The sequence below is a fragment of the Haemorhous mexicanus genome, chromosome 4 (assembly GCF_027477595.1).
Source record: "Haemorhous mexicanus isolate bHaeMex1 chromosome 4, bHaeMex1.pri, whole genome shotgun sequence".
Classification (NCBI taxonomy): domain Eukaryota; kingdom Metazoa; phylum Chordata; class Aves; order Passeriformes; family Fringillidae; genus Haemorhous; species Haemorhous mexicanus.
In genome coordinates, this window is record NC_082344.1 from 1,275,192 (window position 1) to 1,301,386 (window position 26,195).

The 26,195-nt window shown below is 48.0% G+C and overlaps 1 protein-coding gene across 1 annotated transcript in view; it reads left to right on the forward strand.

Annotated features, from left to right (window-relative positions):
* ADAMTS3 (ADAM metallopeptidase with thrombospondin type 1 motif 3) overlaps window positions 1-26,195 on the forward strand; it is a 56,651-nt gene that overhangs the window by 23,755 nt on the left and 6,701 nt on the right. The window contains exons 5-15 of the mRNA XM_059843520.1: window positions 18,259-18,458; window positions 20,546-20,629; window positions 20,732-20,888; window positions 21,443-21,548; window positions 21,919-22,062; window positions 22,469-22,601; window positions 23,099-23,212; window positions 23,823-23,968; window positions 24,320-24,495; window positions 25,333-25,466; window positions 25,856-25,979. Coding sequence (XP_059699503.1) covers window positions 18,259-18,458; window positions 20,546-20,629; window positions 20,732-20,888; window positions 21,443-21,548; window positions 21,919-22,062; window positions 22,469-22,601; window positions 23,099-23,212; window positions 23,823-23,968; window positions 24,320-24,495; window positions 25,333-25,466; window positions 25,856-25,979 — 1,518 coding nt within the window. The remainder of the gene's footprint in view (window positions 1-18,258; window positions 18,459-20,545; window positions 20,630-20,731; window positions 20,889-21,442; window positions 21,549-21,918; window positions 22,063-22,468; window positions 22,602-23,098; window positions 23,213-23,822; window positions 23,969-24,319; window positions 24,496-25,332; window positions 25,467-25,855; window positions 25,980-26,195) is intronic.

Consider the following 26,195-nt stretch of genomic DNA (forward strand, 5'->3'; position numbering starts at 1 on the left):
CAGAGGGTGAATGAGCTGTGCAGACAGAGCTGAAAGAAACAGAGCAGTGTATGAGGCTGTCATGTTAAGACATGATTTAAATAAATCCTTACCATTTTCTCACCAAAACAGCTTTTTACTCAGGAATAGAAGGAAATGCTCTCAGGACAAGCCTGAGTTTGGGAGGTTTTGGAAGTGTAACAATGATATTACTCTGGGTGGGATGAAAATAAGCTGTTCCTTGTCAGTAAGCTGGGAAACATCACTGAAATGTGTGATCATTAACCTTATTCCTTGGAAGCACTCAAGACACAGCAGAAACAGGCAAAGAACTTGTAGAATTTACAATCTAATTTGCACCTAGGAGTTCTACTGAATTTGGCTCAGGAGCGTGGTAAAATAAAACCCAAGCTATGTTTCAGAAACATAAAAGCCTGATCCAAGTCTAGTGGAGTCAGTGGGAACACTCAGACTGACAGCAGTGGGATGATGAGGCAGGATTTGGATCATATGCTGCTCGAGCTGATAACTGAGTATTCAGTTTGTCTTTCCTCCTGTTTGTTCATGTATCATTTTTTCTGTGCACTCTGTGTGGAAGAATGATGACACCCAGCCCTGAGCAGAGCGGTTCCACAGCGTGGAATGTACTCGGAGCTTTCCTCTTTCATCCTCCTCTTCACACCATAGTATTTCTTAAATGACAACCTATTCACCCAGCAAGCACTTGAGATGAAAGTATTTTTGTAATTACTTCCTAACAGTGGGAAACAAGGAGTAGGAGCCTTTATCTCCCAGCTTCCTTTCAGAATTTTCATTTTCCCCAAAGAACCAAAGTGCCTGTGTGTCTGATGGGGTTGCCATGGCGCTGGCGTCGAGTGTCTTTGTCCCAGGTGGGAAACATGTAGGAGGAAGAAATGATTTGGGAATTGCTCCTGGTTGCCTGGGAATGAAGCCCTGGAATAGAAGGTAGAAGAGTGGGAAGACTATTGCCTGCTTGGGAGACCTCCCTGTGCATTTCCCCAGGCACATTCGTGGTTCTCAGGGACACTGTTGTGCCGGAGGGTGTCTGAGCTCTTTCTCAGCAGAGTTTCTCATGACCTGTGTTCTGGTGGAGGATATTTTTGATGCTGCACAGCCCACCCCATAAGTTTGTGCATCAGAACAATGGGGAAGATGGAAATGATTTCTGTGTAGACTCATTACAGCATGTTGTGTAACATCCTCTGTTCAGTATGGACATTCCTGTATAAACACGGGATCCCAGCGTGGCCTGGGTTGGAAGGGACCTTAAGGATCATCTTGCTCCACCCCCTGCCATGGGCAGGGACACCTTCCACTATCCCAGCCTGCTTCAAGGCCCATCCAACCTGGCCTTAGATACTTCCAGAGATGGGGCAGCTTCTTTGGGCAGCCTCTGCCAGGGCCTCACAACGCTCAGAGGGAACAATTTCTCCCTGATACCAGGTCAAAAGTCTCTCTCCTGCTCTCTGGTAGTCCCCCAGGAAAGGGCCACCAGGAACTTGTATTGATGCCAATAACCTGCATTGTCTGAGGACATCCTGTTCTTTGTCCAGCACTTCTTTAGCCTTCTTCTCTTACATTGAAACTGAAGTGGAGTCTCTGAAGTTCTTCACTGAATATAGTTTGTGGGGCTGGGTTTCTTCTTTCTTTTTTTTTTTCCCCCCAGGTAACAGTTTGCTTAAGGAAAAGGGGATCAAATAGAACAGGAAGAGCACTGTATGGTATAGAAGAAAAGGAGTGTTGGTGATGGGTGTACAGGAAGCAAAGGGAAACACAGACTTTATAGAGAGGAAAAGCTTCCAGTTTTTTTTAAGGAAGAAAAGCTTGAGCAGGAGTGGATCAGAAGGTGCTGTGAAGTGACTGATGTGCTCTGTCTGTGTCGGGGAGGTTGTGCCTGATGATGAGAGCAGGAACATCCATCTGCTTAAGTCGTCTTCTGTTCTTGGCAATAACAAAGGAAAATGATTTTTAAATAAAACCAAGAATAAAGGCTTCATTCCAACTGCAGGCACCCAGCGCCAGAGCAGTAAAACACACAGAAAAATCTGTATGAAGGGAAAATTGAAAAAATGGAGACAGGTCAGTACATTCAGCTTGCAGCCATTCCAAGGCTCATACCATTTTCCAACAAAAACTCCCTTTGCCCCCAAATTGCATAGGAAGAAAAAGACTTGGAATAAACAGTGGTGCTGACAGAGAGGAGAGGGTTTTAAATATTGTGTAAGCAGCTGGTCCAGTGTGAAGGAGCCTCTTTGGTGTATAGATGACATTCTCAAGGTAACCTGGGAGAGATATGCCAAGGTGAGGATCACCCTTGGGTGGCCCATGTAGGACTGAGGTCCCTGGCTTGGAGGTGAAGTGGCTCATCTCCACCCCTGGGTTTGATCAGAAAGGTGCTCATGAGGTGGTTCACAGTGCTTTTTATGGAGCAGGATGTAAGTACCAGGATGGCACTCTGAGAATATGGGAATGAGAGTCAGAGGAGCTGCCTTATCAGGGGGAGTTGATGTGAATTAGAGGTCAGGAACCAGAGGAAATGAATCCTCCCACGGCTTGTGGGGGCTGAGGCTTGTTCATGTGTTTCACATGAGCATCCTACCAATTTAGGACCGAAATGAGAGCACCAAGAGACTCTGTCACTGGGAGCAGAGAGCCTTGTTTGATCACCCTGTGTTCTACAGCAGGCTGCTCTTGATGGGAAAATGAGCTAAATCATACCAGTTTGTGTCATAGCACAAAAGGGTAATTCCATGCTGTAAGACTCTTCCCAGACTTTCTCCTCCTGAATTTTCTGCAGCTTTAGCATTTTTCCCCACCGTGAGACACCTGGTTTTTAATGGGTTTGATGCTCAGTAAATTTATAGGAAGATCCTAGAAACAGCTGAAGAATCCAAGCTGAGGGCAGTTTAATTCATTTTTATCTTTGAAAATACCTGGATGAGATGTTGGCATCCGTGGTTTATGACAGAAGGAAAATGCATCTGGTGTGTTTTGAAGGAGCAGTTTGGATACCATGCTCCTGCTTTTGGTGGGGTCCATGTGGGGTTACCGTGGACTTATTCTTGCTGGGACCAAGATGTCCCAGAGCTCACATCACCCTTCCCTTTCTCCCTTCCAAGCAGGGTGCAGATGCTGAAGGAGCTGGTGTGGTTTGTGGTGTGTGGGATGGCACGGAGCTGGGCAGCTGGAGCTGACAGGAACGCGGGTGGAATGACGAACGTGAGAACAGCAGCCTCGTACTTGACGCTGCTCCCAGTGGACTGAGTTTCTTCAGATGCACTGCTGGGTTGCACAAGTGCAGAAATCTTTCCAAAATGCAATAGTAAAACACTGCAGAGTAACAGCATGACCCAGCTGTTGTTTGGTAAGAAAACAGGGTTATTGGTTTTTTTGTTTTGTTTTTTTTTCCAGAATACCTTGCCTAATCATTCTTTGGAGTATTCCAATAACATGGGACAGCATCAGCCAGATAATTAGGGTTCTGGAGGTTATTGAAAGTCCCACATGTCTGCAGTTAGAGTTGGGAAGGAGGGAACTGATGTCTCAGCAAAGCTGACTTCTCGTGCGTGGTGACGGGGAGAGGCTGACCTGTGGAACTCTGTGTTGGATTCCACCAAATACCATGTGGTTTGGGAGGATAACCTGGCAGGGATGAAGAGCTTAGCTGGCTTGTGTTCCAGGAGTAGCCAAGGGAAGCGTTTCTTTGCTGTGTCTTCCTTTGCAGCATTATTGGCAGGGCTTATTTCTAAGCATTCCCTGGAAAGGTTTGAGGACCTAGCCCCAGCAGGCATGCCCTTGTGTCTCCTTTGGCATTTTTCTCTCCACCCAGGTAACAAGCAGGCTGCTGCCTCTCAGCAGCCAGTGACATGCCTGCAGGGAAGAGGTTTGTCCTTCCCCTTGATCCTGGCAACAGGCTGGGGCTGTCAGGTGGCTGGAAAGGGTGGGATCTTCCTTCTTCTCCCATAGTTCTGCACAGGATGCCCAGCAGTGGACCTAGCTGTCTGGGGAAGGCTGGGTTCAGACACTGGCATCCCCCATGGAGGACAGGAGTGCTGGGCTGTGAGTGTGTGTGGAAGTGCACCCTTGATTAGCAAGTGCTCTCTTTTTGTGTGAAATGACTGTCCTGTAGCCATTAGCCAAATACTTGTGTTCTGTAATCCTAGAGACATCAAATAATAAATCAACACCACCTGGGTAGTGCAAATTAGAATAAAAACTTCCAAATGCACAGATCCTCTTGTGCAAAATCCTAATAATACCTAAAATAAATTTTCAACTGCAACAGGGTTAAACACAGTGTAAACTGAGCTTTTTTAGTGTCTGCTGGAAACAGAAACAGGTGATGCAAGGCCATCCAAGGAGCTTTGTGCTTTCTTAATGGAGAGCTCTGCTCTGCCTTTCCACTTCTCCTCACTAATAGCTCCAGAGAACATAAAGTCACCATTTCCAGGAGGAATAGTAGTTGTGCTTTTCTCTCCTTGACAATAAATCTGTCAGAGGTGTAAAGTAAGAGGTAGTAGGAACTCTGTTAATTATTTACAGAAGTCAGATCAGTGGGAGAGTATGTGATGGGTCTGTGGTTGCCCTTGAGCATCACAATAAGCTCTGGGCCTGAAGGGTTTGGATGTGTTTCCTCCTTTCCCTTCATGGATTGCAGCAGAGTTACTGCTGGAATAGTTTACCAGCTCAGTGTATGCCCTGTTCCCTCCTGCCCAGGCTCTGCTGCCCTGTGTGTCCATGTGCTGTGGAGTGGTATCCTGAGGCTGGAGAAGGTCCCTGCAAGCAGAGGGGGAAAGTTTGTGGGCCTGGGGATTTCTGCAGTGTGCAGCATGGGCCAGCTTCCCACTGCAGGGTCAGATGGGACACTGGGAGAAGATTGTCCCCTTGGGGCTGGTGAGGCCCTGGCACGGGTTGGCCAGGGAAGCTGAGGCTGCCCCATCCCTGGAGGTGTCCAAGGACAGGATGGATGGGGCTTGGAGCAACCTGGGATAGTGGGAGGTGTCTGTAACCCAGGAGAAGAGGAGCCTGGGGGAAGAGAAGAAGCTGCTGAGGATGTTCCTTGGGAGCTCTGGATGTGGCTTGAGCACAGTCACTGGGGATGGCTGCAGGCTGCTCTGCCAAACAGTGACAGACTTTTCACCTAGGTCCAGCACTTGCTAACCAAATTAGGGAGCTAATTAGGAGCCAGCTACAAATTAGTGTCTTTTGTTTCTGGGTGTAGATTTTCATTCACCTTTGAGTATCTGTGATTTGATGATGAAGAGTCTTTGTGGGGTTTTTTTTCCCTTGCTTAAGGCAGAAAGGAAGCTCAGGGCCAACCCATGGTGAAACTGAGTTCTGGTCTTCCATGTTTTCTCATGACATGGAGCAGATATCTCAAACTCTACTCAAAAATCATGTTGCTGAATGGGAAAAATTCAGCTGCTGCTTCTAGCCTGAGAGTAATTCCAGGTATGTCCCTTGCTTTCATTTGATCTGTGGCAACCTGTTCTGAAAACTCCCGAGAAGTACCTCAGAATGAAAGGGTAACTCATTGTTCTCTGGCTTATGGAGAAACTCTAATGGCTGTCACCACAGATGATGTAACTAGTGGCATCATAGATGTGGTTGATTTTCTGCAAGAGCCCTGTATTCCACAGATCTATGATAGCAATAAAAATCCAGTTCATAAAATAATTTACTACCTTATTTATTTAGTTTTTGAATGCTCAGTTCTAACCAACAGACAGTGAGTATCCAGAAACCATGTAATCAATTTTTTAATCTGTTTTAAGTAGTTTGTCCTAAACACTCCTTGAAAATGCACTGCCTTATCCCTGGGTTCTGCTCAGGTTCTTCCATAGCCAACTCCATGTTCTTTTTATTCCTGATCTCAAGTGAATTTGCAAACAGATGCATTTGAGCCTCTGCTTTGGTAGTTTAATGGTATTTTTCAATTTGCTTTTACTGGGTTGATTCCTGATTTATTTCAAGCCCCTTTTCTTAATCAGAGTTTTCCCTGCCAAGAAAAAGTAACAATATAGTTTCATTACTTCCAGCACATCAAAGCTTCCACGTTTCTGATGCTGAGAACATTTACTACTAGAAGTGAACATCAGACTTCCTTTAGTGTACAGTGCTCTTTAAAAGGGAAGACAAGGGGAGATAAATCAATTAAAAGTGTCTGTTCTTTGAGGGCTCAGGCAGCACTGTTCCATGTTGTGGGGGTGGGTTAGACACTTGGTTTGATTGGAGGAAGGCTGCTGAAGTTCTGACCTCCTCAGATCTGCTTCCTTTGCTCTTTGTCAAACATGCTTTCTTCTTTTTTTTTTTTTTTTTTTTTGCTGGCGAGACAGAATCATCATTCATATTTATTTTTTTACATCTGAAGTTTGTCAGGCTGCTTGGAAAAATGGGACAATGAAAGCCATCTGGGCATCCCATCCACTTCCATTTGGAAACATCTGCCTCGTTACTAGGAACATCTCACCAGCACTGCAGTGAACAGATGTGCTCCCTTTCCATCTCCAGGCTCACTCTGAGTTTCTGATAGTGAGAGAAATTCAACAGGCACTAAACCTCAAATGCCTCTTTGTTGGTCAGGCCCTCTAATATCCCTTATTTGGGGTGTTTGTTCCCGTGGAAAGGAGAGCCCTGTGGCATTTGAGGGAGGGGGCAGTGGGAAAAGGCAGCAATGTGTCCTGCAGGTCATTCCCTGTCTCTGTCTGTAGGATTTCAAGCTGAGCACTTGTATTCTTGAGCCTTTGCCACGCAGGTTGACTCACAGCTGTTCATCAGATGTAAGGCTCTGTGGAAATCCAGAGCCCTCTGCCTCCAGCTGTCCTGTCTCCCTTCTTAAAGCCTTAAGAAATTAGAGTTTAAATTTCTTTCAAGAGAGAGAATTCCCTGCATGGAATTCCCCATCCCTTTTCTGAACCTCGCAGGCGATGGCACAGTGTGCAGGTGTTCCAGCTGCCAATATCTCCCTACTCTGCAGTCCCTGAGCAGGTTTCCAATGAGAGTGGTGAGGCACTGGCACAGGTAAAAGATAGGATTGTGTTTGCCATGCCAGGGAAGCTGAGGCAGAAGCTGAAAAGCCAGGGAGAAACTGGAAAGCTGCACTGCTGGACAGTGACTTCCCTCAGGTGCTCTTCTGTGGAAGAGCAGAACTGGACAACGAAGAGCATCTGGGAAACCTTTTAGGTACTTGGGACAGAACAAGCTGCTTTCAGCCTCTTCTGTGAAGGCTTATTTGGGGTGACAATGATATTTACAGCTGGAGTGGGATATTCAAAGACACTGCAGGCTATTACCCCAACTAGAAGTGGATAAGTTGATGCCCACAGTTTGGAAGTGGCTGTTCCACAGTGGCAGAGCTTCTATCCAAATCAAACTTGCCAAGTCCCCAGCAGATATTCTGTCTCACTAATGGCTCGGATGTTGTTTGTTTTCTCAGGATTTTCAGGTCAGCAGTGTGGTGATCTTTGGGCTTTTAAAGCTGCTTCTTGTCCCGACCCAAGACCCCCTTTGTGCAGGTCAGCCTGGGCTTTTGGGACACCCCCTTCCTCTGTGGATGTGGTATCTGGGTAGAATGGCCTTGTGCATATTTTCACTGTTATCTTGGACACTCTCATGGTCCACGGACTGTTGGGAAATAGCTTGGGCTTGGAGACATTTGTTGCTCTTGGAATGCTGACTTACAGTGCATTCATGGAAAAAAAAGCAGGAGCCCGAGTTCAACAGCATTCAGTGACAGTTTATAGTTGGAGCTTTTCCTTTATATTTATGCCAGTGGAATTTTGAGAAATGGCTGGAATTCCATGTGGCGAGAGAGAGAGGCTTATTATCTGTGACTAACTTTTTAAAATTGGTATTATTTGCTGCTGTGCCACTTGTACTCTTGTGCTACATTGGTTCATTCTGTTGTCTCCCAATTTTGAACAGCCTTTCTCTCACCTTGGGCTGCCACTCTCACATCATTCCCAGTGCCTTCCTCCTCTGGGAGTTCAGCCCCTGCAGCCACACTGTCAACCTGGGATCCAGAGCCGGGCTGAGCTCGCTTTTGTGTTAGTTAGGGTTGAATCCAAGATGAGGGCTCTGCATTTTTGCATGACAGGATTGAAAATAGGACTCTCTGCATTTTCAGCAAAGCAATATTTGACTAAGCATTTCTTCTCTGTAGTTCTAAGTCATTAAATTTATTACTTAGCTTAAGAGGTCCTTTTCTGTGTCTAAACTGAACACTTGGGCTGGTTTCCCTCCTTTTGCAGAGGAGAACTGTCTCCTTTTTGTCATATTTCTAGTCAGACCCACTGTGTATTCGATGGAAAATTCTTCCTAAATCTTCTCCCCTCTCAGGTTCTCCTCCTTTTTATTATTATGCTTTTTCTCGCTGTCTCTGTTAGCTTTCCACCAGACTGGAGGGCTCATTAAAGCAACACTGTGCAGGAAATGGAGAGAGGTGCAAGAATGGAACCCTGCTCGCCAAAGAGGGAAAGTTGGCAGCTCTCCTCTGACAGGAAAATTCCTTGGATTTGAGGAGCAGCTTCATTGAGAGAGTGCTACTGAAGGGGCATGGAACGCTTGGTCCAGTGTCATTCTACAAATAAATGGCATTTTGGATACTCACACATTGTGATGAGGTTCCAGCAATAACCTTCCAATTTATTCGAATTACCTTGTATGTGGGAGTTGGAAATTTGTGTTTTCTCTGGGTGTTCTTGAGTGTCAGGAGGCAGAAGGTGGGCTCTGGATAGAAAGAAGTGTGAATTCCCTAAGGAAGATGCTTCCAGCAGACCTCACCTCTCATGGCAGACTGCAGGGATGAACCTTGCTGAAAAACTCCTTCTCCTTAGTCACAGCTTTTCCAAGAGAAGCAGTCCTTGAAAGAATGGTCTTTCAGGTCAGACCAGGAGAATTTATGATTATGACTCTGGGCTATTTTGGACGGGATGGGGATGGGGAAAAGGAGAGGGGAATGATCAAAATATCCTGTGTGGAAACAGAGGGAGTTAGATTCATAACACATCTGTGCGAGGTGCAGGCGAGGCTGGCACGCTCCGAGGAATTTGGTGAGGTGGAAAGGAAAAAAAAAATGCTTCGTTGTGTAAGAGTCTATATGAGAAAAGGAAAGAATAAAGGGGGGTGGATCCATAATGAAAAAAATCTGTGTCAGTTTTTGAAGGCCGGTGTTTGGGCCTTGCAGAAAACTCTTCCCCCCAAAGAATGGCCTCAGGAAAGTGGAGATGGGACCCTCTTGTTTGCAAACCAGTTCTGTGGTGTGACAGTGAAAATCAACCCTCCCAAGCTGCCTCTTTGCTGGGATTTTTCCCTACAAAGAGTGTGATGTCAGTCTGTCTAATGTCAGGCTGTGTGGTTTTTGTAAGTGTATCACACTTGCTCCATGTAATTATAGACAGAGCTGTGGGTAGATGAGGTTCTGCTCCGTAAGGAATTGTGAGAATTGAGAGCTGGCTTTTTCTTCAGGACTGTTCTCTCCCTGTCAGGCCTTCCAGTCTTAAAATCCTCCCTTCCAGAAAATGCTTGCCTGGGAGACAGCAGAGGCTTTGACTGACTTTTTGTGATTTCACATAATCTGTGTCACTGAATATTACTTTTCAACAAAGAATCAGAATTGGTTGACCCAGCACAGCTAGCTGGAATATGTTTATGATCGCTCACTTCATGTATTTTTTTGTTCCTCCAAAAAAAGTTACTCCATAATCATTCATTCAGCCAGTCCTTGTGTGCAAGTTAATTAAAAAATTAAGGATTTCAGCTGGAGATAGGGTTGATGGGCAAATGAAACTCTGCAAAACTTCAGGTTTACGTTCCTTACTAGCTAAATATTGTAATGCAATGAATGTATCCAAGTGCAGTGTATGTGTATCATAGGATTGTGCAATCCTGGGGTGTTTTGGGTGGGAAGGGACCCCTCATGTGTGCAGACATGGCTCTGCTGCTGCCTGGCAGTCGGCTGCAGCAGTGGAGGAGCCCTGCCTTGGACGTGGCCAGTGTCACTGCAGGTGCACTGGGCTCCCAAACCCAGCTGCTGCACTTTGTCCTCTCCCAAGGCTGGGATCCACTTAGTGCCAACTGAGCAATTAAGGACAATTATGCTTCCAGCTCCATGGACAGGAAGGGGGCAGGAAGGCCCTGGGAGGAAGTGACCCGTTGTCACACACCCGCACACTTTGTGACTCACTCTCACTGCCAGGCCCTTTGAAGTGCTCCTTGTCTCCGTAATATGGGCTGCATGAATATTCTCCCACATTTCTTCCCAGTTTTACACACTCAGTTCTTCCTTTTATGAGAGTGGTTACTGTGAATTCCATTCTCCTGTCTCCTTTAAGCACTGGTCTCAGCAGAAGCCACAGGACAGCTGAGTCTTGCCCGTGGTGTTCACGTCCTTGGTGAATCACACTGAGGGTGCTGAGCAATAATTTTGCCTTCTATACCTGTTCATTCAGTTTAGAATGGAACCAGGCCCAGCTGTTCTTCCTGTTTTGTGTCTTCTGTGAACCTTCTGTGAGAGGGGGAAAGAAGTGGCTTAAGGCCCAATAAATTCAGAAATCTCCTTTGATTTCTTTATGTGCAAAACTTCTGGCTTTGGCACTTGGACAGAGCTTCATGTCTTCTCTCCTCCATTTCTCATTTGGCCTTTTAGACTTCAGGTGTCAGGTGGTTGGACTTGAGACTCATCAAGGTCCTTTCCAACCTTAACAATTCTGTGATGCTGTTTTATTCTAACAGGTCACATATTCACTCCAGCCAGTGACCCCTAGATGGATTATTCAGATTCTGAATCTCCATCACACAGACAGGCCAGGAGAGAGCTGCCAATGCAGCAGGCAGGACCCAGATCCCAGTGTGAACTGGTCCCCAGTTTCTTGTGGTAGTGGTCTCCTCTGTCTCTCAGAGGTTCAGGAGAACTTGGGGCAAGTCAGTGAGAAGCATCTTTATGTCTCTTTTGTTTCCAGAAAGAAACATTTAAAGTACCTTTTTGCTTTTTCCACTGTTGCCACCACAGCGTCCTTCAGCATTCTTGCAGTAGCAAAAATGGTGTTGCTGTGCCCCACCTTGTCCCCAGTGGCATTCCCCCCTTGGATTTTCACAGTGTGTTTTCAGTGCTGGTCATCAGTGCAATGGAAAAGCTTAGCAGCCTCAGCTGCCCGTGGCTCTGCTCTCCAGCTGGACAGCAGTTCTGCCCTTCAGACAAGCTCTTTGGCTTCTCCACAGGCAGGAGAAAGCAAATCTGTCCTGGAAAAGGGCAGAGATTGTTTGCTGAGGTTTGCCCTTGCGTAGGTCATGGTGGGAGAGCCTTCCCCTTGGCGTGGCTCAGAGCAGCAGGCCTCCGACACCGCGACTCGCCGTCCTTTGTGGGGCTGCAGCAGGGCCACGCTTAGGGTGTTTGGGTGAAGTATCACATTGTACAAGTCCTTCCTCAGCAGCTGTCCAGCTCCATCCCTCCTTCCCAGGGGCTGGGGAGGATGGTGTGTGTGTGCTCTGTGAGCAAGGCCAGCTCCCTGCTCGGAATAATCCCCTGCTAAGGGAGCCGGGCTCTGTCCCGGTGTCCCGCTGCTGTGTCTGGACAGCGTTCAGGCTTTGCTGGCTTCCAGAGGCTTAGGGCAGATCAGCTGGTGATCAGAGGGTAATTGCTGTTGACAGTGGGCAGTGGGCTGCTTGCTGAGCCCTTGCAAAAGGCTGTGGCTGGGCCTGCAGAGGATCACCAGCCAGGCTGTGTCCTCTTGAACAGTTCCTGTGGCAGCAAAAGGTCCCGCGTGTTTAGGAACACATTCCTTAGGCAGCTTTTAAAAACAAGCAGCTGCATGTAAACACAGCTCTGCCTTTATCCCAAAGAAATGAGCAGCCCAAGGAGTAGTTAGTGCCCTCTCTGTGGAAAGTGCTCCCATTTGCCCCAGTCTTTGTCACTGAATATTCACGTACTGTGTTTGCCCTGGAAGTTGTGGCTGCCCCATTCCTGGAAGTGTCCAAGCCAGGCTGGATGGGGCTTGGAGCAGCCTGGTCTAGTAGAAGATGTTCCTGCCCTGTGAAGATGTTCCTGTGGCCAGGAGGCAGAAGGAGATAGGCTTCAAGCTCCCTTCCAACCCAAACCATTCCATGGGTCTGTGAAAGAGGAAGCTTGGCTCCTGCTGTGCCTTCAGCCAGCTGGCAGAAGCTGGGTCAGGTGCCAAGGAGTGAGGAGTGAGGGAATTTTTAAGGCCTTGCTATAATGACTTCGTTCATGGGCACTGGGGGGACTGCATCTCTGCCAAAATAACTTCCTCCAGCACTGGAAGCTCACAGTAGTCTTCTGGTGCTGAAAATACCTGCTTAAAGAGTTTAGACCCTGGAATTCCTGTGAAGCCTGTTGGGATCTCAAGGAAGCTGCCCCAAAATGCAGACAGCTCAGGCTATGCAGCATTTGTTCTTCCAGTAAGTTCTGAATTAGCAGATAAATTATAAATGGAACCTGTGCTTTCAGAGTGTAGTGGGTACCCCCTTTCTAGATTGCTCTGTCCTTTTACAGTGCATTATTCCAGTTAGGAATCCAAGGATGCTTTAAGAGTACTCCTTTGTGAAGTAAAAATGATTTTTGGGTTGATGTAATGGTACATAAAGGCATGAGTGCTTTTAAGGTTGTTAATGCAGAGCTCTCTCATGTTCCTGGGTGAGTGTCTGACTGCAAAGTCATGGATTCAATGCTCTTAAGAGCTGGAAACTCTGGGACTAAAGCCTGGCCACTCTGAGCTGTAAAATGAAGCCCTCCCATACCCAAACTGGCTTTGGTTCAGCACTCCAGGTACCCCAGGTGTGCACCTCAGCAGTGGGCCATGCTGCTCATTGTTGCTGACTCACTTTTTCTCGTCTGCAAACCAAATTTCAGAGCCTCCATAGATGCTTTTTCCATACTTTTGGACATTGATACAGATGATGACTTTGTAAACTGGGACTTCTTTTCCTTTTCATTTCTCACCTTTTATTGCATCTGTGTTTGAAGGGCACCATTGATACTGAATCAAAGAACTTGGTGTGGTGTAAAATGAAAAAGGGACAGCTTTGCTTGGTTTATTGTGTCCAATATGTGACCCACAGGCCTCTCCATGTCCTCCTAAAATGCCAGACCCAAATGCTCAAGTCTTCCTCACATGTCCAAAAAAATCCTGGCCTTTACCCAACAGACTGTTCTCCTGGGATTAAAGTAGAAAAATTCAGTTTATTGCTATTAAAGTCTCTGAGCTACGTGTGTAAGTTGCTAAGCTGGAGGAAGAGTAACACCTTGTAATAATGTGTTGGTAAAAGACCTGGAATTGTCAAGAGACTGTTTTTAATACGTTTTCATACTTCAAAATTCAGGGTCAAAGCCAGAGTCCAGCTCTACCTGTAATTAAGTTTTTTGAATCATGACATGTAGTAAATATATATTTTTAACCTGTTCTAAAAAAATTCCACAAACAAAACTAACCACCAAATCACCTGTACCTCCAGAATAAAATTATGATGGAATTCTTGCTTTATATAGAAAGAGAGCCAAATATTTATGGAAATGAGGAAAGGGGACATGTCTTGCAACTAGGGAAGCAGGAATTCCAGGAGACATGGTTAGTAGTTCCAGGATAACCACCTCTTGGCTAAGTTGGCTGTTAGGGCTAAAGCCCAGCTAAAAATAAGGTGCAGAGCAGATGAGCCAGGGCAAGTCCTGAGGCTGTGTTAAGCCAGCCTGGAGCTGTGATCTGCTATTAGTGGTGGCCAGGGAAGGGGCTGTGCAGGGAGCAGCCTCTGTGGCTTCTCCTCTGCTTGTCCTGTGCCCTCCCTCAGCTTTTCATTATTAGAGGGTAATATCTGTAATTCCAAACAGGCTTGGTCTGATCCTGAGCTTTACTCCTCTTCTTGTGATTGTATGTCAGAGCCTCACAGCCACAGTTCCACCAGCACCATCCCTGCTAAATCTCCACAGATCCAAAAGCCCTTTCACCACGAATCAGGTGAGTGCAGAGCTGTTGCAGGCTGTCAGGCATGTCCTCCAGCACTGAGAGCTCTGGAACAGGCTGGCATTCCTCTTTGCTGTTTGTTTCTGGTCATGGGATGGAAAAAGAACAGTTAATAGTTGACCTAAATTCAGGCCTGGTTAATTATAGTTTCCTTCAGTTCTGGCTTTGTTCTCTGTGTGTTTGCTGCCAGGTAAGGATAACCTGCAGTCCTAGAAAGCTTCGTGCCAGGGAGGGAAGTGATGACAAGAAAATTACAGGGTAAAATTCCAGCCTTTTCTATTGGAAAAGTTTATCCTGAGTTGGCTCTAAACATAATTCAAATACACAGAGGATTATGCATTTCTACGTGGCTCCCCGAGCGTGGGGCTGGCATGGAGCCCTGGTGCAGATGAGGGCTAGGAGCTGTTTTTGCTGATGGTGTGTGGAAGGGAAGAGCCTTCCTGTGATGTCAGCACAAGGAATAGAGGGCAGGAAATCTTCCATCCTTCCCAGAATCACCCTGCAGCTGGAACTGCTCAGGTACCAGAGAAGCACATATTCCATGGAGGCAGTCGGCACTCTGGGGTGTTTGCTTTGCTCTTTTAAGTGTCAGAACCAAGTGAGATGGGGTCTGTGTTTGTGGCCCATGGAGTTGATGCATTTCGTGACTAATCCTGCAGCCTGGGGATTCAGACCTTGCTTTAATCCCTGTTTGTTTGTCATTCTGCCAGTCACTGTCACTCCAGAGCTCCCACTGGAAGAGAACATAAACAGAGGTAATTCTCCAAGCTTAGTCATCTCAGGAGGTCTGTGGGTGAAGTCACAAGAATGTCTTGTTTCCCTTTCCTTCATTGCTTAGTGTGATGAAACCCTTGTGAAAGTGGAGCTGTGTCTGAACCTGGTTGCTGGCACTTTTGTTTCCATTAGTAAATTCTTTTGTGTCTTTGTGTTCTGCTAACACCTCCTGTGACACCGAGACACCTTTCTGAGATGTGACACCAGCACCAAACCTTAGCTGCCACATCCCAAGGCTCACAGGTGCAGCAGCACTTCCATCCTCATGTGGTGGACCACATCAGGGTGGTGGGTGAACAGTCAGACTCGATGGTCAGAAGGGTTCTTTGTAACCTGACTCTGACTTGCAGGCTGTTCTGAGCTTGTCTGGTTTGGTTTTTGTAAATGCTCAAGGGATTTCTTGCACCTGCCCCGGGGGAAATGTTAAATCCAATGTTCTCTTTTGTGTAACTGCGCTGTGTTTCTGCAGCAGCAGAGCTGGCTGGCTTTGTGTTATCAAAAGTTCATAGATAATATTTATTTATTGTGAAATATCCCAGAGAGACACTCTGCAGGGGCTTCTGGAAGCCCTTCATGGGTATAGCCTTGAACATACAGGGAAACATCAAGTAAAGCTGTGTATTTTTAGCCAGCTGGCTCAGTTGGGGTTGCAGCAGAGACAAACTCTTCCCTCAGCCCCCAAAAACAAACAAGCAGAAGTTTTGGCAGAAGTTAGGCAAACAACAAACTCTCCTACAGAGACAGTGACAGCATTAAGGATCCAAGTCGTGGAGTCAAGACTGCAGGTCCCAGTGTCAGTGCTTCACATGGGAAGGGGGTTTGGGACAGGGACCTTAGGAGAGGACACATTCCTTTCGTGCCACAAAACTGTTGTGGTGGTGGTAGAAAGTCATTTGGCGCTTCTGGAGGAAAAGGCAATTTCAGGCAACTCTTCAAGAAAAGATAAGGGGGAATGTGTCAGGGTTGCCAGGGTTTTGTTTTTTAAGGACCTAATAAATCAGAGCACACGAGTTGCAGCACATCCCAGAACCTAATGAGAACATCCTGTCATCATGTCTTCGCCCTGCCGACCTGGGTGGTTTCTCTTGCTGACCCCTCCCAATCAGGCAGTACCAGCAACACCACAGAAATGCTGCATGTGCACACTCTGTGTGGAAATCACTGGGAATGATGCTGGAACTCTCTGGAATGTGTGTTTGAACGAAATGATTCTTTTTCTCTTCGCTGCCTATTCAAAAGGCACACTTCAAAATAAGGCTCAGGAGGCGGTGACGGGATGGACTGGCCTACTTTCCCTACTTTGGGAATAGCAGAACAGAATTTTTTAGTAGCTGCAGAACACGTCTGTCCCTGGGGACATTTGTACATTAACACACTCTTTGGAAAGGGACTTGGATTGATCTCCGTGGGTTCCACACTGGTTTCTCATTAGTTGCATTTTGAATTAGTGACGGTGTGGATCTTCCCCAGATACTTTTCCTTGCTGTCTGTTCAGAAAAAGGCTAAATTAGTCAATGGAGCTAGTGAACATATGGGAGGAACATAGACAGACAGATGGATGGATGGATGGATGGATGGTGTGTATACATACATATTTAAGGAATGCTTCTATCACTAGCACACCGAATTGAGCCCGTGTATTTTACAATATAAAATAAGATGGTAAGAGTCTCCCATGCGAGTGATGCCGAGGAGGGTTGGTTTAGGAGGGTTGGTGGATAACAGCGTGGATGAAATGAGATTTGGGCAGATCACAGCTTTATTTAATAGCAGGGAAAGAGCTGTAGTTCCATTATTTTACAGTCACACTCCAGGACAAACACCTGCTGTAACCCAGAACAGCCATTTCTCTTGGCACAAGAGCATGGGCTGCTCTGCTCCTGCAGGTAAGGTTGGGATGTAAGTGGTGCAGGTGACTAGCAAATTAAAAAAGGAAGAGGTAACAAACCAGCTAATTCCAGAATGAGATTAAGATGGATTAGTCTGTCTAGCTCAAATCCTCAAACAGCCAGACTGGTTCTGTGTGTTTCTTCACTGTTGCCCCATGTGTTATCTTTCTCCCAGGTTATAACAGGTGATCAGACAAGAGGAAATGGCCTGAAGATGTGCCAGGAAAAGTTTAGGTTGGACATTAGGGAAAATTTCTTACAGAAACTGTTGTCTGGCCCTGACACAGGCTGCCCAGGGGAGCGATGGATTTCCCATCCCTAGAGGGATTTAAAAGCTGTGTGGATGTGGCACTTGGGGACATGGTTTAGTGGTGGCCTTGGCAGTGCTGGGGGAGCAGTTGGGCCCAATGGACTTAGATCCCATATGTTCTGTTAAGTGCTTGGCCATGGGTGCAGACTGCATCCTCTGAAACAGCAGTGGGCAGTACCTGCAAGCTGGGATGGAGCCTGGCTGCTTGCTCTGAAGTGCTGCTTTAGGGAAAACAGACCAGAGAACAGATAAACCCCTCACGTGACACGGTGTTTTTTGGGCTGGGCACTGCAAGCTATGGGAAGTTGGCACCGTGGGCACCACAGTGTGACAGTGTTCCAGCTGGGTTTCCCTTGGATGCTGTGCTTGGCAGCTGTGCCAGCTGGAGTGGGTTTTGGAATTGGAGTGGGTGTATGATTTTCCCACTGTTGTGCTGCCCTGGGCTTGGCATACTTGAGAGTGCCTGAAGACACAGGAAGGGCTGGTTTGTGGACTTGCAGCCTTGGCATTGATGAATTCCAGCCCAGAGGAGAAGGGCTGGAAGTTTGCTGTCGTAGGGGAAAGTGCCCTGATAGAGCATGAGTGGAAAGCAGGAGTGTTCTCTCCTCTCCATCCCCTGCATGCTGCTTGCTCCTGCTGGGTTTGTGGAGCAGGGAGCTCCCTGAATGTTTTTGGGAAGAGTGGGGGAACAGGGGTGCTCCTGACTGTCACAGGGACACAGGAACCATAGCACACAGCTCAGTGTGTGCACCACGAGATGTTCCTCAGTGATGGTCATTGCTCAGAGATTGCTGGAGCACTGGTGTGGATTTGGGAGGAGCCAAGTATCCTACAGCTGTGAGGTTTTACCTGTCAATCCCTGGCCATGTTTTGTTTTACTGCCCTAAGTGGAAGCGACAGCTTTGGATTTTGTCTGAGGAATGAGAACCATGGGCAATAACAGACCCATGTGGTTGAATGAATTTTTTTTTCTTGGTTTTCTGGTGATTTCTTCCAGCCCTACTCCACAAGAATAATTTCTTCAGGGTTCCTCATGTATTTCATCCAGAGAAGTGGTGACTCTGGAGTTGAGGATGCTTTGTGGGAGGATGTTTCTGAAATAGAACTGGAATTCCATTGGTGATATAGTGGAATCACAGAACAGGTTGGGATGGGTTGGAAGAGACTTTAAAGACCACTCATTTCCAACCCCCTGCCGGGGCAGGGACACCTTCCACTGGAGCAGGTTCCTCCAAGCCCCGTGCAGCCTGTCCTGGAGCACTTCCAGGGATGGGGCAGGAGTTGTGGCTCCACTGATGGCAGGCTGTCCTTGCAGAGTCCCTCCTGGCTGGCCTGGGAGCGCTGAGTTCCCTGCACGGCCGCGTGGAGCAGCAGCTGAACGAGAGCCTGCGGCGCCGCCGCCACGCCGGAGACAACGACCACAACATCGAGGTGCTGCTGGGGGTGGACGACTCTGTGGTGCGGTTCCACGGCAAGGAGCACGTCCAGAACTACCTCCTCACCCTCATGAACATCGTGAGTATCCTTTGGCAGCTGCAGTGGCTGCTGGGAAACCCATACTGGGTGTGGGGATAACAGCAATGGGATCATTCTGACTGCTGCTGGAGAAGGTGTTCTGGTTTTAAGATGTTCCCTGAATTCATCTTTTTCACAGTAGTTTCCTTCCTAGGGCACATTCGAGGGTGTTTCCAATAATGAGGAAATAGTTGAAAAATAGTAAGGAAGAAAGTAAACTTGATCCATTTCTAGTAACTCTGAGCTTCTCCCACAACACAGATGTGGAGAAAAACTGATTAAAGCATAAATATGTAGGGGAAAAGGGGTTCTAAACTCTCAGTGGCTCTTTGACAGAGCAGACCTTCTGGTAATACCGGTAGATCTGTCTTAGAAACTGTGGGATTCTAAGGTTTTCCAGGAAATAAAAGCAGTCTCTTAAGGATGAACATGAGGGAATAATTATTCCCATAATGATTCCCGTTAATGATGATTTTATGGACGTAGGAATGATTCTATGTTTTACACTCTTTTATTCCTGGAATTATTTTGAAATGATTCCTTGGGTTTACAGAGCTTCTAAATTTGAGAACTTAGAATCTGAGAGGAAAAAAATGATTCCTGTATGAAATTTACCCCAACCAATGTGATGTTTTCTGGCACATCACTCACAGGATCATCTCCTTTTTCCCACATACACCGTGGAACATCAACATTGAATCTCCATTGCACATTATTGCAGAATATTGTCCTTTTGGTTTTGCAGCCTCTTCAGTGAGCAGCTGGGCTGGTCCATGGCCCAGACCACTCCCATGTTTTTCACATGCCTGCGGCTCCATCTGCTGGGGCCGAAGGCAGAGCGAGCTGACTCCCTGCTGCCAGAGCCATCCAGAGAATGGGATAAAATGGGGGCTGTTGGGAAATCTTAAAGACTTGAAGCTTAAGGTCATCTCCAGGGTCCTTTTCATCTCCATGGAAGTCATTCCTGTGTCTAGAAAACTCCCCTGTTGTCTACTGGCACAAGGGAAGTTGTGAGCACTTATTCTGGCCCAGCTCTTTGTGGGAGCAATGCTCTTTCATTGATGGGAAGAAAATAAGAGAGGAATACCTGACCTTTGGGATGATTGCTTCACAGGACAGTCAGCCTGAGCTCTGTGCTCATTCTCTGTCCCACTGCCCTGCTGACACTGCTCTCAGCCTCAGGGATTTCAGGTTTAAACCATGGGCTGAAATCCTCGTGCCAGGGCCCACAGTCTGGACAGCTCCCAGTGCCCTTTTTTCCCTGAGGGGAAGTTCTGTTTAGCCTGACTGAAAAATAAAACAACCCTCTAACTGCTGCTCAAACCCACCAACCTCTGAACAGGGGTGTTTATTTCTCACCAGTTGCCCATAATATAATATTTATTTTGTTTTCAGGGGAATGAGGAGCTTCATTGAGGACCTGCAGATGTTTCACACTCTGGTGCCAGGACATTTCTCACCTTCCCAGACACAGGGAAGGGCCTCAAGAAGGACAACTTTTGGCCCATCTGCATAATTCTGTTTTTCTAACTTCCCTTCCACAAAGCCTCTTTTTAGTACAGAAGTGACCACAGAATTCTAACTGATCTTGAAAAAGTAGGGCAGCCGTATAAGTTGCTCCTAAAAAAAATACCCTTCAGAACAAGAAGCAGTGGAAGTGCTCCAGGCCAGGTTGGACAAGGCTTGGAGCAGCCTGGTCTAGTGGAAGAGGTTGCTGGCCGTGGCAGAGAGGTGGAATGAGATGAGGTTTAAGGTGCCTTCCAGCCCAAACCAGTCTGGGATTCTGTGATTTGTGGGGTTTGTACTTGAAGTCTTTTCCCCAGTCCCCTTTTCTTTGAGCTCTGATCCATGAAACATGAGAGGAGGCTGGACATGTGCTTCCCCAGGCTCCGTGTGAAGGGGGTATGTGATGACAGCAAGTCAATCTATGCTTTCCACTGGGCAGAAATGATCCGAGACTTGAATCCTCTTCTGAGGACTGGAGTCATTCAGGCCCTTGAAAAAACATCTCCGTGGCCTTGGAAGTTCCCTTGGTATCATCAGTGGGTTTTTTTCCTTTTTGATTTTTTCCTCTTTTTTCCCCTCAGGTGAACGAAATTTACCACGACGAGTCCCTGGGTGTTCACATCAACGTCGTGCTGGTCCGAATGATCATGTTGGGGTACGCCAAGGTGAGCGAGCCGCTTCTCCCCCTCATCCCCTGGGCAGAACATCCACACCCTGCTGAGGGGCTGCCTCTGGGAGCCGCGGGGTGTAACGTGTGGCTGCCTCAGTCCATCAGCCTGATCGAAAGGGGGAACCCCTCGCGCAGCCTGGAGAACGTGTGCCGCTGGGCCTATCAGCAGCAGAGGCCGGACCCCAGCCACGCCGAGCACCACGACCATGCCATCTTCTTAACCAGGCAAGATTTTGGGCCCGCTGGTATGCAAGGTAATGCAGCTGACCCGGAGCAGAGCTCTGGGCTCGGTGTTTCTTGGCTGGCATCTGCCAGAAAAGAGGAAAAATTGGGAATTGCATTGTGAGCTCCCTGCTTTGTTCATTCCACAAGCTGTTTCAAAAGCAAGGAGAACTTGCCATGAGTCCTTGCCGTTTATAGCCAACCACAGATGGGTTTTCTTTCTTGAGAGTTGTAAATAAGTACTTCTTAGCTCTCTTCAAACTCCTGTGTGTGCAGGGATCACTGGGAACCTCAATGCACGTGGCATTCCACTCCTTTTATTTTATTGCATCTTTCACCAGAGATTTCCATTTATTGTCATCCCAGCCACCCTGACACCTACATCCATCCTTTGGCCTCGGGGAACTAATGATAATGGGCAGGAAGTCCCAGAGTTCGGGATGTGTCAGAGCAGGTCAGGATGAGGAGCCAGGCAGGCTGCCCTGGCCTTAGAGCAATGTTAGCTTTTCCTGAGGAAGTTTTCTGGGGGTTCTCATTTAAAATCCGTGTGCTGAGCACAAGACTCAGCCCTGATGTCTCTCTGTAGGATATGCTCCTGTGACGGGCATGTGCCACCCGGTCCGGAGCTGCACCCTCAACCATGAGGATGGGTTTTCATCAGCCTTTGTTGTTGCTCATGAGACTGGGCACGTGTAAGTACCACTTGTACCATCAGGTCACACCAAAATGCTGTGCTGCACCTCCTGCTTGCTCCAAGGGTGTTGGATTTAATGGCTCCGTGGAAGCTGTCCTGGTTTTATTTCCAACCCCCTGGGAATGCAGTAGTGGTTGAAGCAATGGAGAGACAAGTGGGGGAAGAAAGGAAGGGGAGGCAGGGTGAAATTGTTTTCTCTGAGGAAGGGACTTGGGAGGTCCAGGCAGTGGAGACAGGAGCTGGTGTGAGTGTCCTTCACTGCCTTCTCCTCAACCTCCTGTACTGGTGGGTCAGGTTTGGTACCTCTTCCAGAGCTGTTTCCTTACAGTTGTTTTTGCAGTAGCTCTGAGGGGAGTTCTTTGTTCCAGGCTGGGCATGGAGCACGATGGGCAAGGGAACAGATGTGGGGACGAGACGGCGATGGGCAGTGTCATGGCCCCCTTGGTGCAGGCCGCCTTCCACCGCTACCACTGGTCCCGCTGCAGCGGCCAGGAGCTCAGGAGATACATCCAGTAAGGCCTCCCCGGTGCAGCCAGGCTCTGATCCCTCTTTTTTTAGACCCTCTGTCCCTTCAGTTCTCTGTTAGAAAAGCTCTGACCCATGAAGGCTGTGTCCTCACTCGGGGCTGTTCCATAGCCCATCTGCTCGGGATGAAAAGTCTGTGGAAAGACCCCTCTGACTCCAGTGGGATTTGGACTAGGTCTCAGATTGTCACAGAATCCCAGATTGGTTTGGGTTGGAAGGGACCTTAAAGCTCATCTCATTCCAAAGCCCCTGCCACGGACAGGGGCACCTTCCACTAGACCAGGTTGCTCCAAGCAAGCCCCACCCAACCTGGCCTTGGACAGTTCCAGGAATGGGGCAGCATTTAGAAGTATACATCCTCTCACAGTATTTTTTTTCTGTCTCTTTCCATAGCTCTTATGACTGTCTTCTCGATGACCCCTTTGAGCACGACTGGCCCAAGCTTCCTGAGCTGCCAGGCATCAACTATTCCATGGATGAGCAGTGCCGTTTCGACTTCGGCGTGGGCTACAGGATGTGCACAGCTGTACGTCCAGGCACAGCGAGGGGGTGTGGCTGATGGGAGAGCTGCAGTGCCATGGTCACTGGAGAGAAGTTCATGCAGTATTTAGAGAGCTCTAAAGAGCAGAGGGATATTTATGGGGGAAACTCAGTCCTCTGGGTCTTGTGGAATAATGGGAAAATGAGTGGCAGCGTGGTCCGCATGGCACAGATAGGTGAGAGCAATCCCAAGAAAGAAGAGGGGGAAAAAAAATCTCCTTTTTGTCCCACTTCTGGGTGTCTTCTTTGCTCTTTTCACTAGCCCAGGGCTGGGGGATGCAGGGAATAAGCACTGCCCTGAAGATGCCAGGCTCATTGGGGTGTGTGAGATGGAATCTACGGAGTGGGTTGGATCCTTATTCAAAAAGCATAAATAAAATATCAGATACAAATAAATTATAAACAAAATACAAAAGTATTTGCTTGTCCAAAAAGTAGAAGCCATCTCACGTTCTGCATTTGGTCTCTTTGTGTGTTTTCCAGTTCCGAACCTTCGATCCGTGCAAGCAGCTGTGGTGCAGCCATCCCGATAACCCCTACTTCTGCAAGACCAAGAAGGGACCTCCCCTCGATGGCACGGAGTGTGCCCCAGGAAAAGTGAGTCTGGCACTCTGTCTGTCCTGGGAAACACCCAACAGTTACCTCCATTTGGGCTGAAGGGCGCAGCGGGGAGCGGGGAATTGCCTGGTGTTCCTGGGGTGAAGCTGTGCTTTCCCCCTGGATATTCTGGGAGCTGTACAAGGTTTGCCCTAGCACATTTTGGGCATAGAGATTCCAGCTGAGGTGCAACCTGTTCTGTGGCCTCTTTGTTAGGTTTTTTGGGTTCTGTCTCATCTGCAAAGTTTATGTCAGTGCCTTTCAAAATCCAGGGAAGCAGATGATGCTGTTGCTGTGGCATGGCTGCTCAGAACTCTCTGTCCAGGCACCCTGTGGCAAATGTTTGTGTAGGCTGAGGATTAGTGCCTGATTTTTCCCTTTAACATCCCCATTAGTGCATGTCCTGCTGCCAATCCATTTTCAGTTATAAAATTACACTCAGATGCCTGGGGTTTTTTTTAGCAGATTCCCTTTATTTTGAAATTCAGGAGAGCCACTTGTACAATCTGAATGTGCCCCAGGCAGCAGCAAAATATTGCTGTCCAGTGCTAATACATTTGATTTGGGGATTGTGTCTGTTCTCACCTGTTTCCTGCCCCATTTCCCTCAGTGGTGCTACAAGGGCCACTGCATGTGGAAGAACACCAACCAGCTGAAGCAGGATGGACACTGGGGAGCCTGGACCAAGTTTGGCTCCTGCTCACGGACCTGTGGAACTGGGGTTCGCTTCCGCACGCGCCAGTGCAACAACCCAATGTAGGTGTGGGAGCTGGGCATCCTCAGAGGGGTCACTTGAAATGGCATTGGGGTTTTGGGTGGACATTCTGTTCAAGCCCCTCAAAATGGGATCACTTTTGGAGAATCCAAGAATTCCATAGAGTTACAAAATCCCAGACTGGGCTGGGTTGGCAGGGACCTTAAAGCCCATTCCACCTCCTGCCATGGGCAGGGACACTTTCCACCAGCCCACGTTGCTCCAAGCCCTGTCCAGGCTGGCCTTGGACACTTCCAGGGATGGGGCAGCCTGTGCCAGCGCCTCAGCACCCTCAGAGGGAACAATTTCTATTTCTCCCTGATGAAAATCTCTGGAATGTTTTCTTCTCCCAGGCCCATCAATGGAGGTGACGATTGTGCCGGGGTGAATTTTGAGTTCCAGCTGTGCAGCACCGAGGAGTGTCCGAAGCACTTTGAGGACTTCAGGGCACAGCAGTGCCAGCAACGCAATTCCCACTTCGAGTTCCAGGGCAGCCGGCACCACTGGCTGCCCTACGAGCACCCCGACCGTGCGTCCTGCTCTGGGCCTTTTGTGACTCTTGAAAGGGTTTGAAACATTCCCCTTGGCCTGGATATCTCAGGGGCAGGCCCAGAAATCCCAGAAAAGCAAATAAGTTGGTTCCCTCCCCATCCATCTCTCTGTTTTGTCTGGAAATCAATAGTTTTGCCTTAAATCCGGACTTTATTACCCAAATTCCCTGCTCTTACTCAAGTTTTTTCCATTTTAGCCCCAAACAATCAATTTCTCTCTTATTTATCCCTAAAATTCACAGCTTCGACCCTAAATTAACACATTATATGTGAAAAATAGCAGACTTGCCCTAAATCCCTGAATTTAACCTGCATTTTCCCTACTCTGGGAAAATTTGCCCTTTTTACTGCCAAAGCCCCAATTTTCCCCCCAGATATGCCCCTTCATCCTTAAAGTTGACATTTTTGCTCCAAAGTTGCAGAATGATGTCTCAAAATCACAAGCCTTGCCCTAAAATGCCCCGTTTCCCCCCAGGCCTCCTGTTTAGCCCTAAAATTTGCCTTTATTACTTCAAATCGCTTGTTTATCCCTGAAATGGATACTTTTTACTCCAAATGGCCACACTGTGTCTCAAAACCACCAGTTTTGCCCTAAATCCCCTGGGTTCTGCCCGAACATCCCCATTTCCCCCCAAAAAATTCCCTGCAATGCACGTGTTCCTTCCCAAACCACCCCGTTCCCCTGCTCCGCCCCCATGCTCACCCCCAAACCTGCCTGGCCCTTCTCACTCCTTGCTCCTTCGGTGGGATAGCTGTTGGGAGCACGCCTGGATCAGTGTCCTCCCTGCAGCCCTTTGTTTTCCCTGGCTCCACAGCTCCCAAGAGATGTCACCTGTACTGCCAGTCCCGAGAAACGGGGGATGTGGCTCACATGAAGCAGCCGGTGCACGACGGGACTCGCTGCTCCTACAGGGATCCCTACAGCATCTGTGTCCGTGGGGAATGCGTGGTGAGTGGCACCTGCTCTGGGGACAGCTCATAGGAGCAGCTCACGGGCAGAGAGAGACTTGGCAGATGTCTCTGAATTCCGTGTTTGCAGCACTGTATTCCTCTGATTCCTTGAGATGTAAATTAAATGAGAGAACAGCACAGACCTGTTCCAGGCAAATGCTCCTCTTGTCTTCCACTCATTGTATCTTATCATAGAATCCCAGACTGGTTTGGGCTGGAAGGGACCTTACACACCATCAGTTCCACTCCAGTGCCATTTCCTTCCACTAGCCCCATCCAGCCTGGCCTTGAACACTTCCAGCCTCCCTGAGCAGCCTGAGCTGGGGCCTCAGCACTGTTAAGGAAAGAATTCCCTCCTAATATCCAGTCTCTCCGTTTTTCCTGCAGAAAGTGGGCTGTGACAAGGAAATTGGCTCCAGCAAGGCTGAGGACCAGTGTGGGGTCTGCGGCGGGGACGACTCCCACTGCCGGACCGTGAAGGGGACCTACACCCGCACTCCCAAAAAGCTCGGTAGGAATTACAGCTGCCAACAGCTGGCTGGGACTCCTGCTGCCTCTGGGGTTTGTGGGGCACTCACACACACAAGACATAATCATTCAAACCTTGGGAATGATGGGTGTAACACCATCCCATGAGGCCCAACTCTGAGCCTGTTCAGGATAAGCTGCTCTCCATCAACCCCTGTTTGTGGATGGGTATGGAAGTGATGGAGGTGTTCAGGGAATG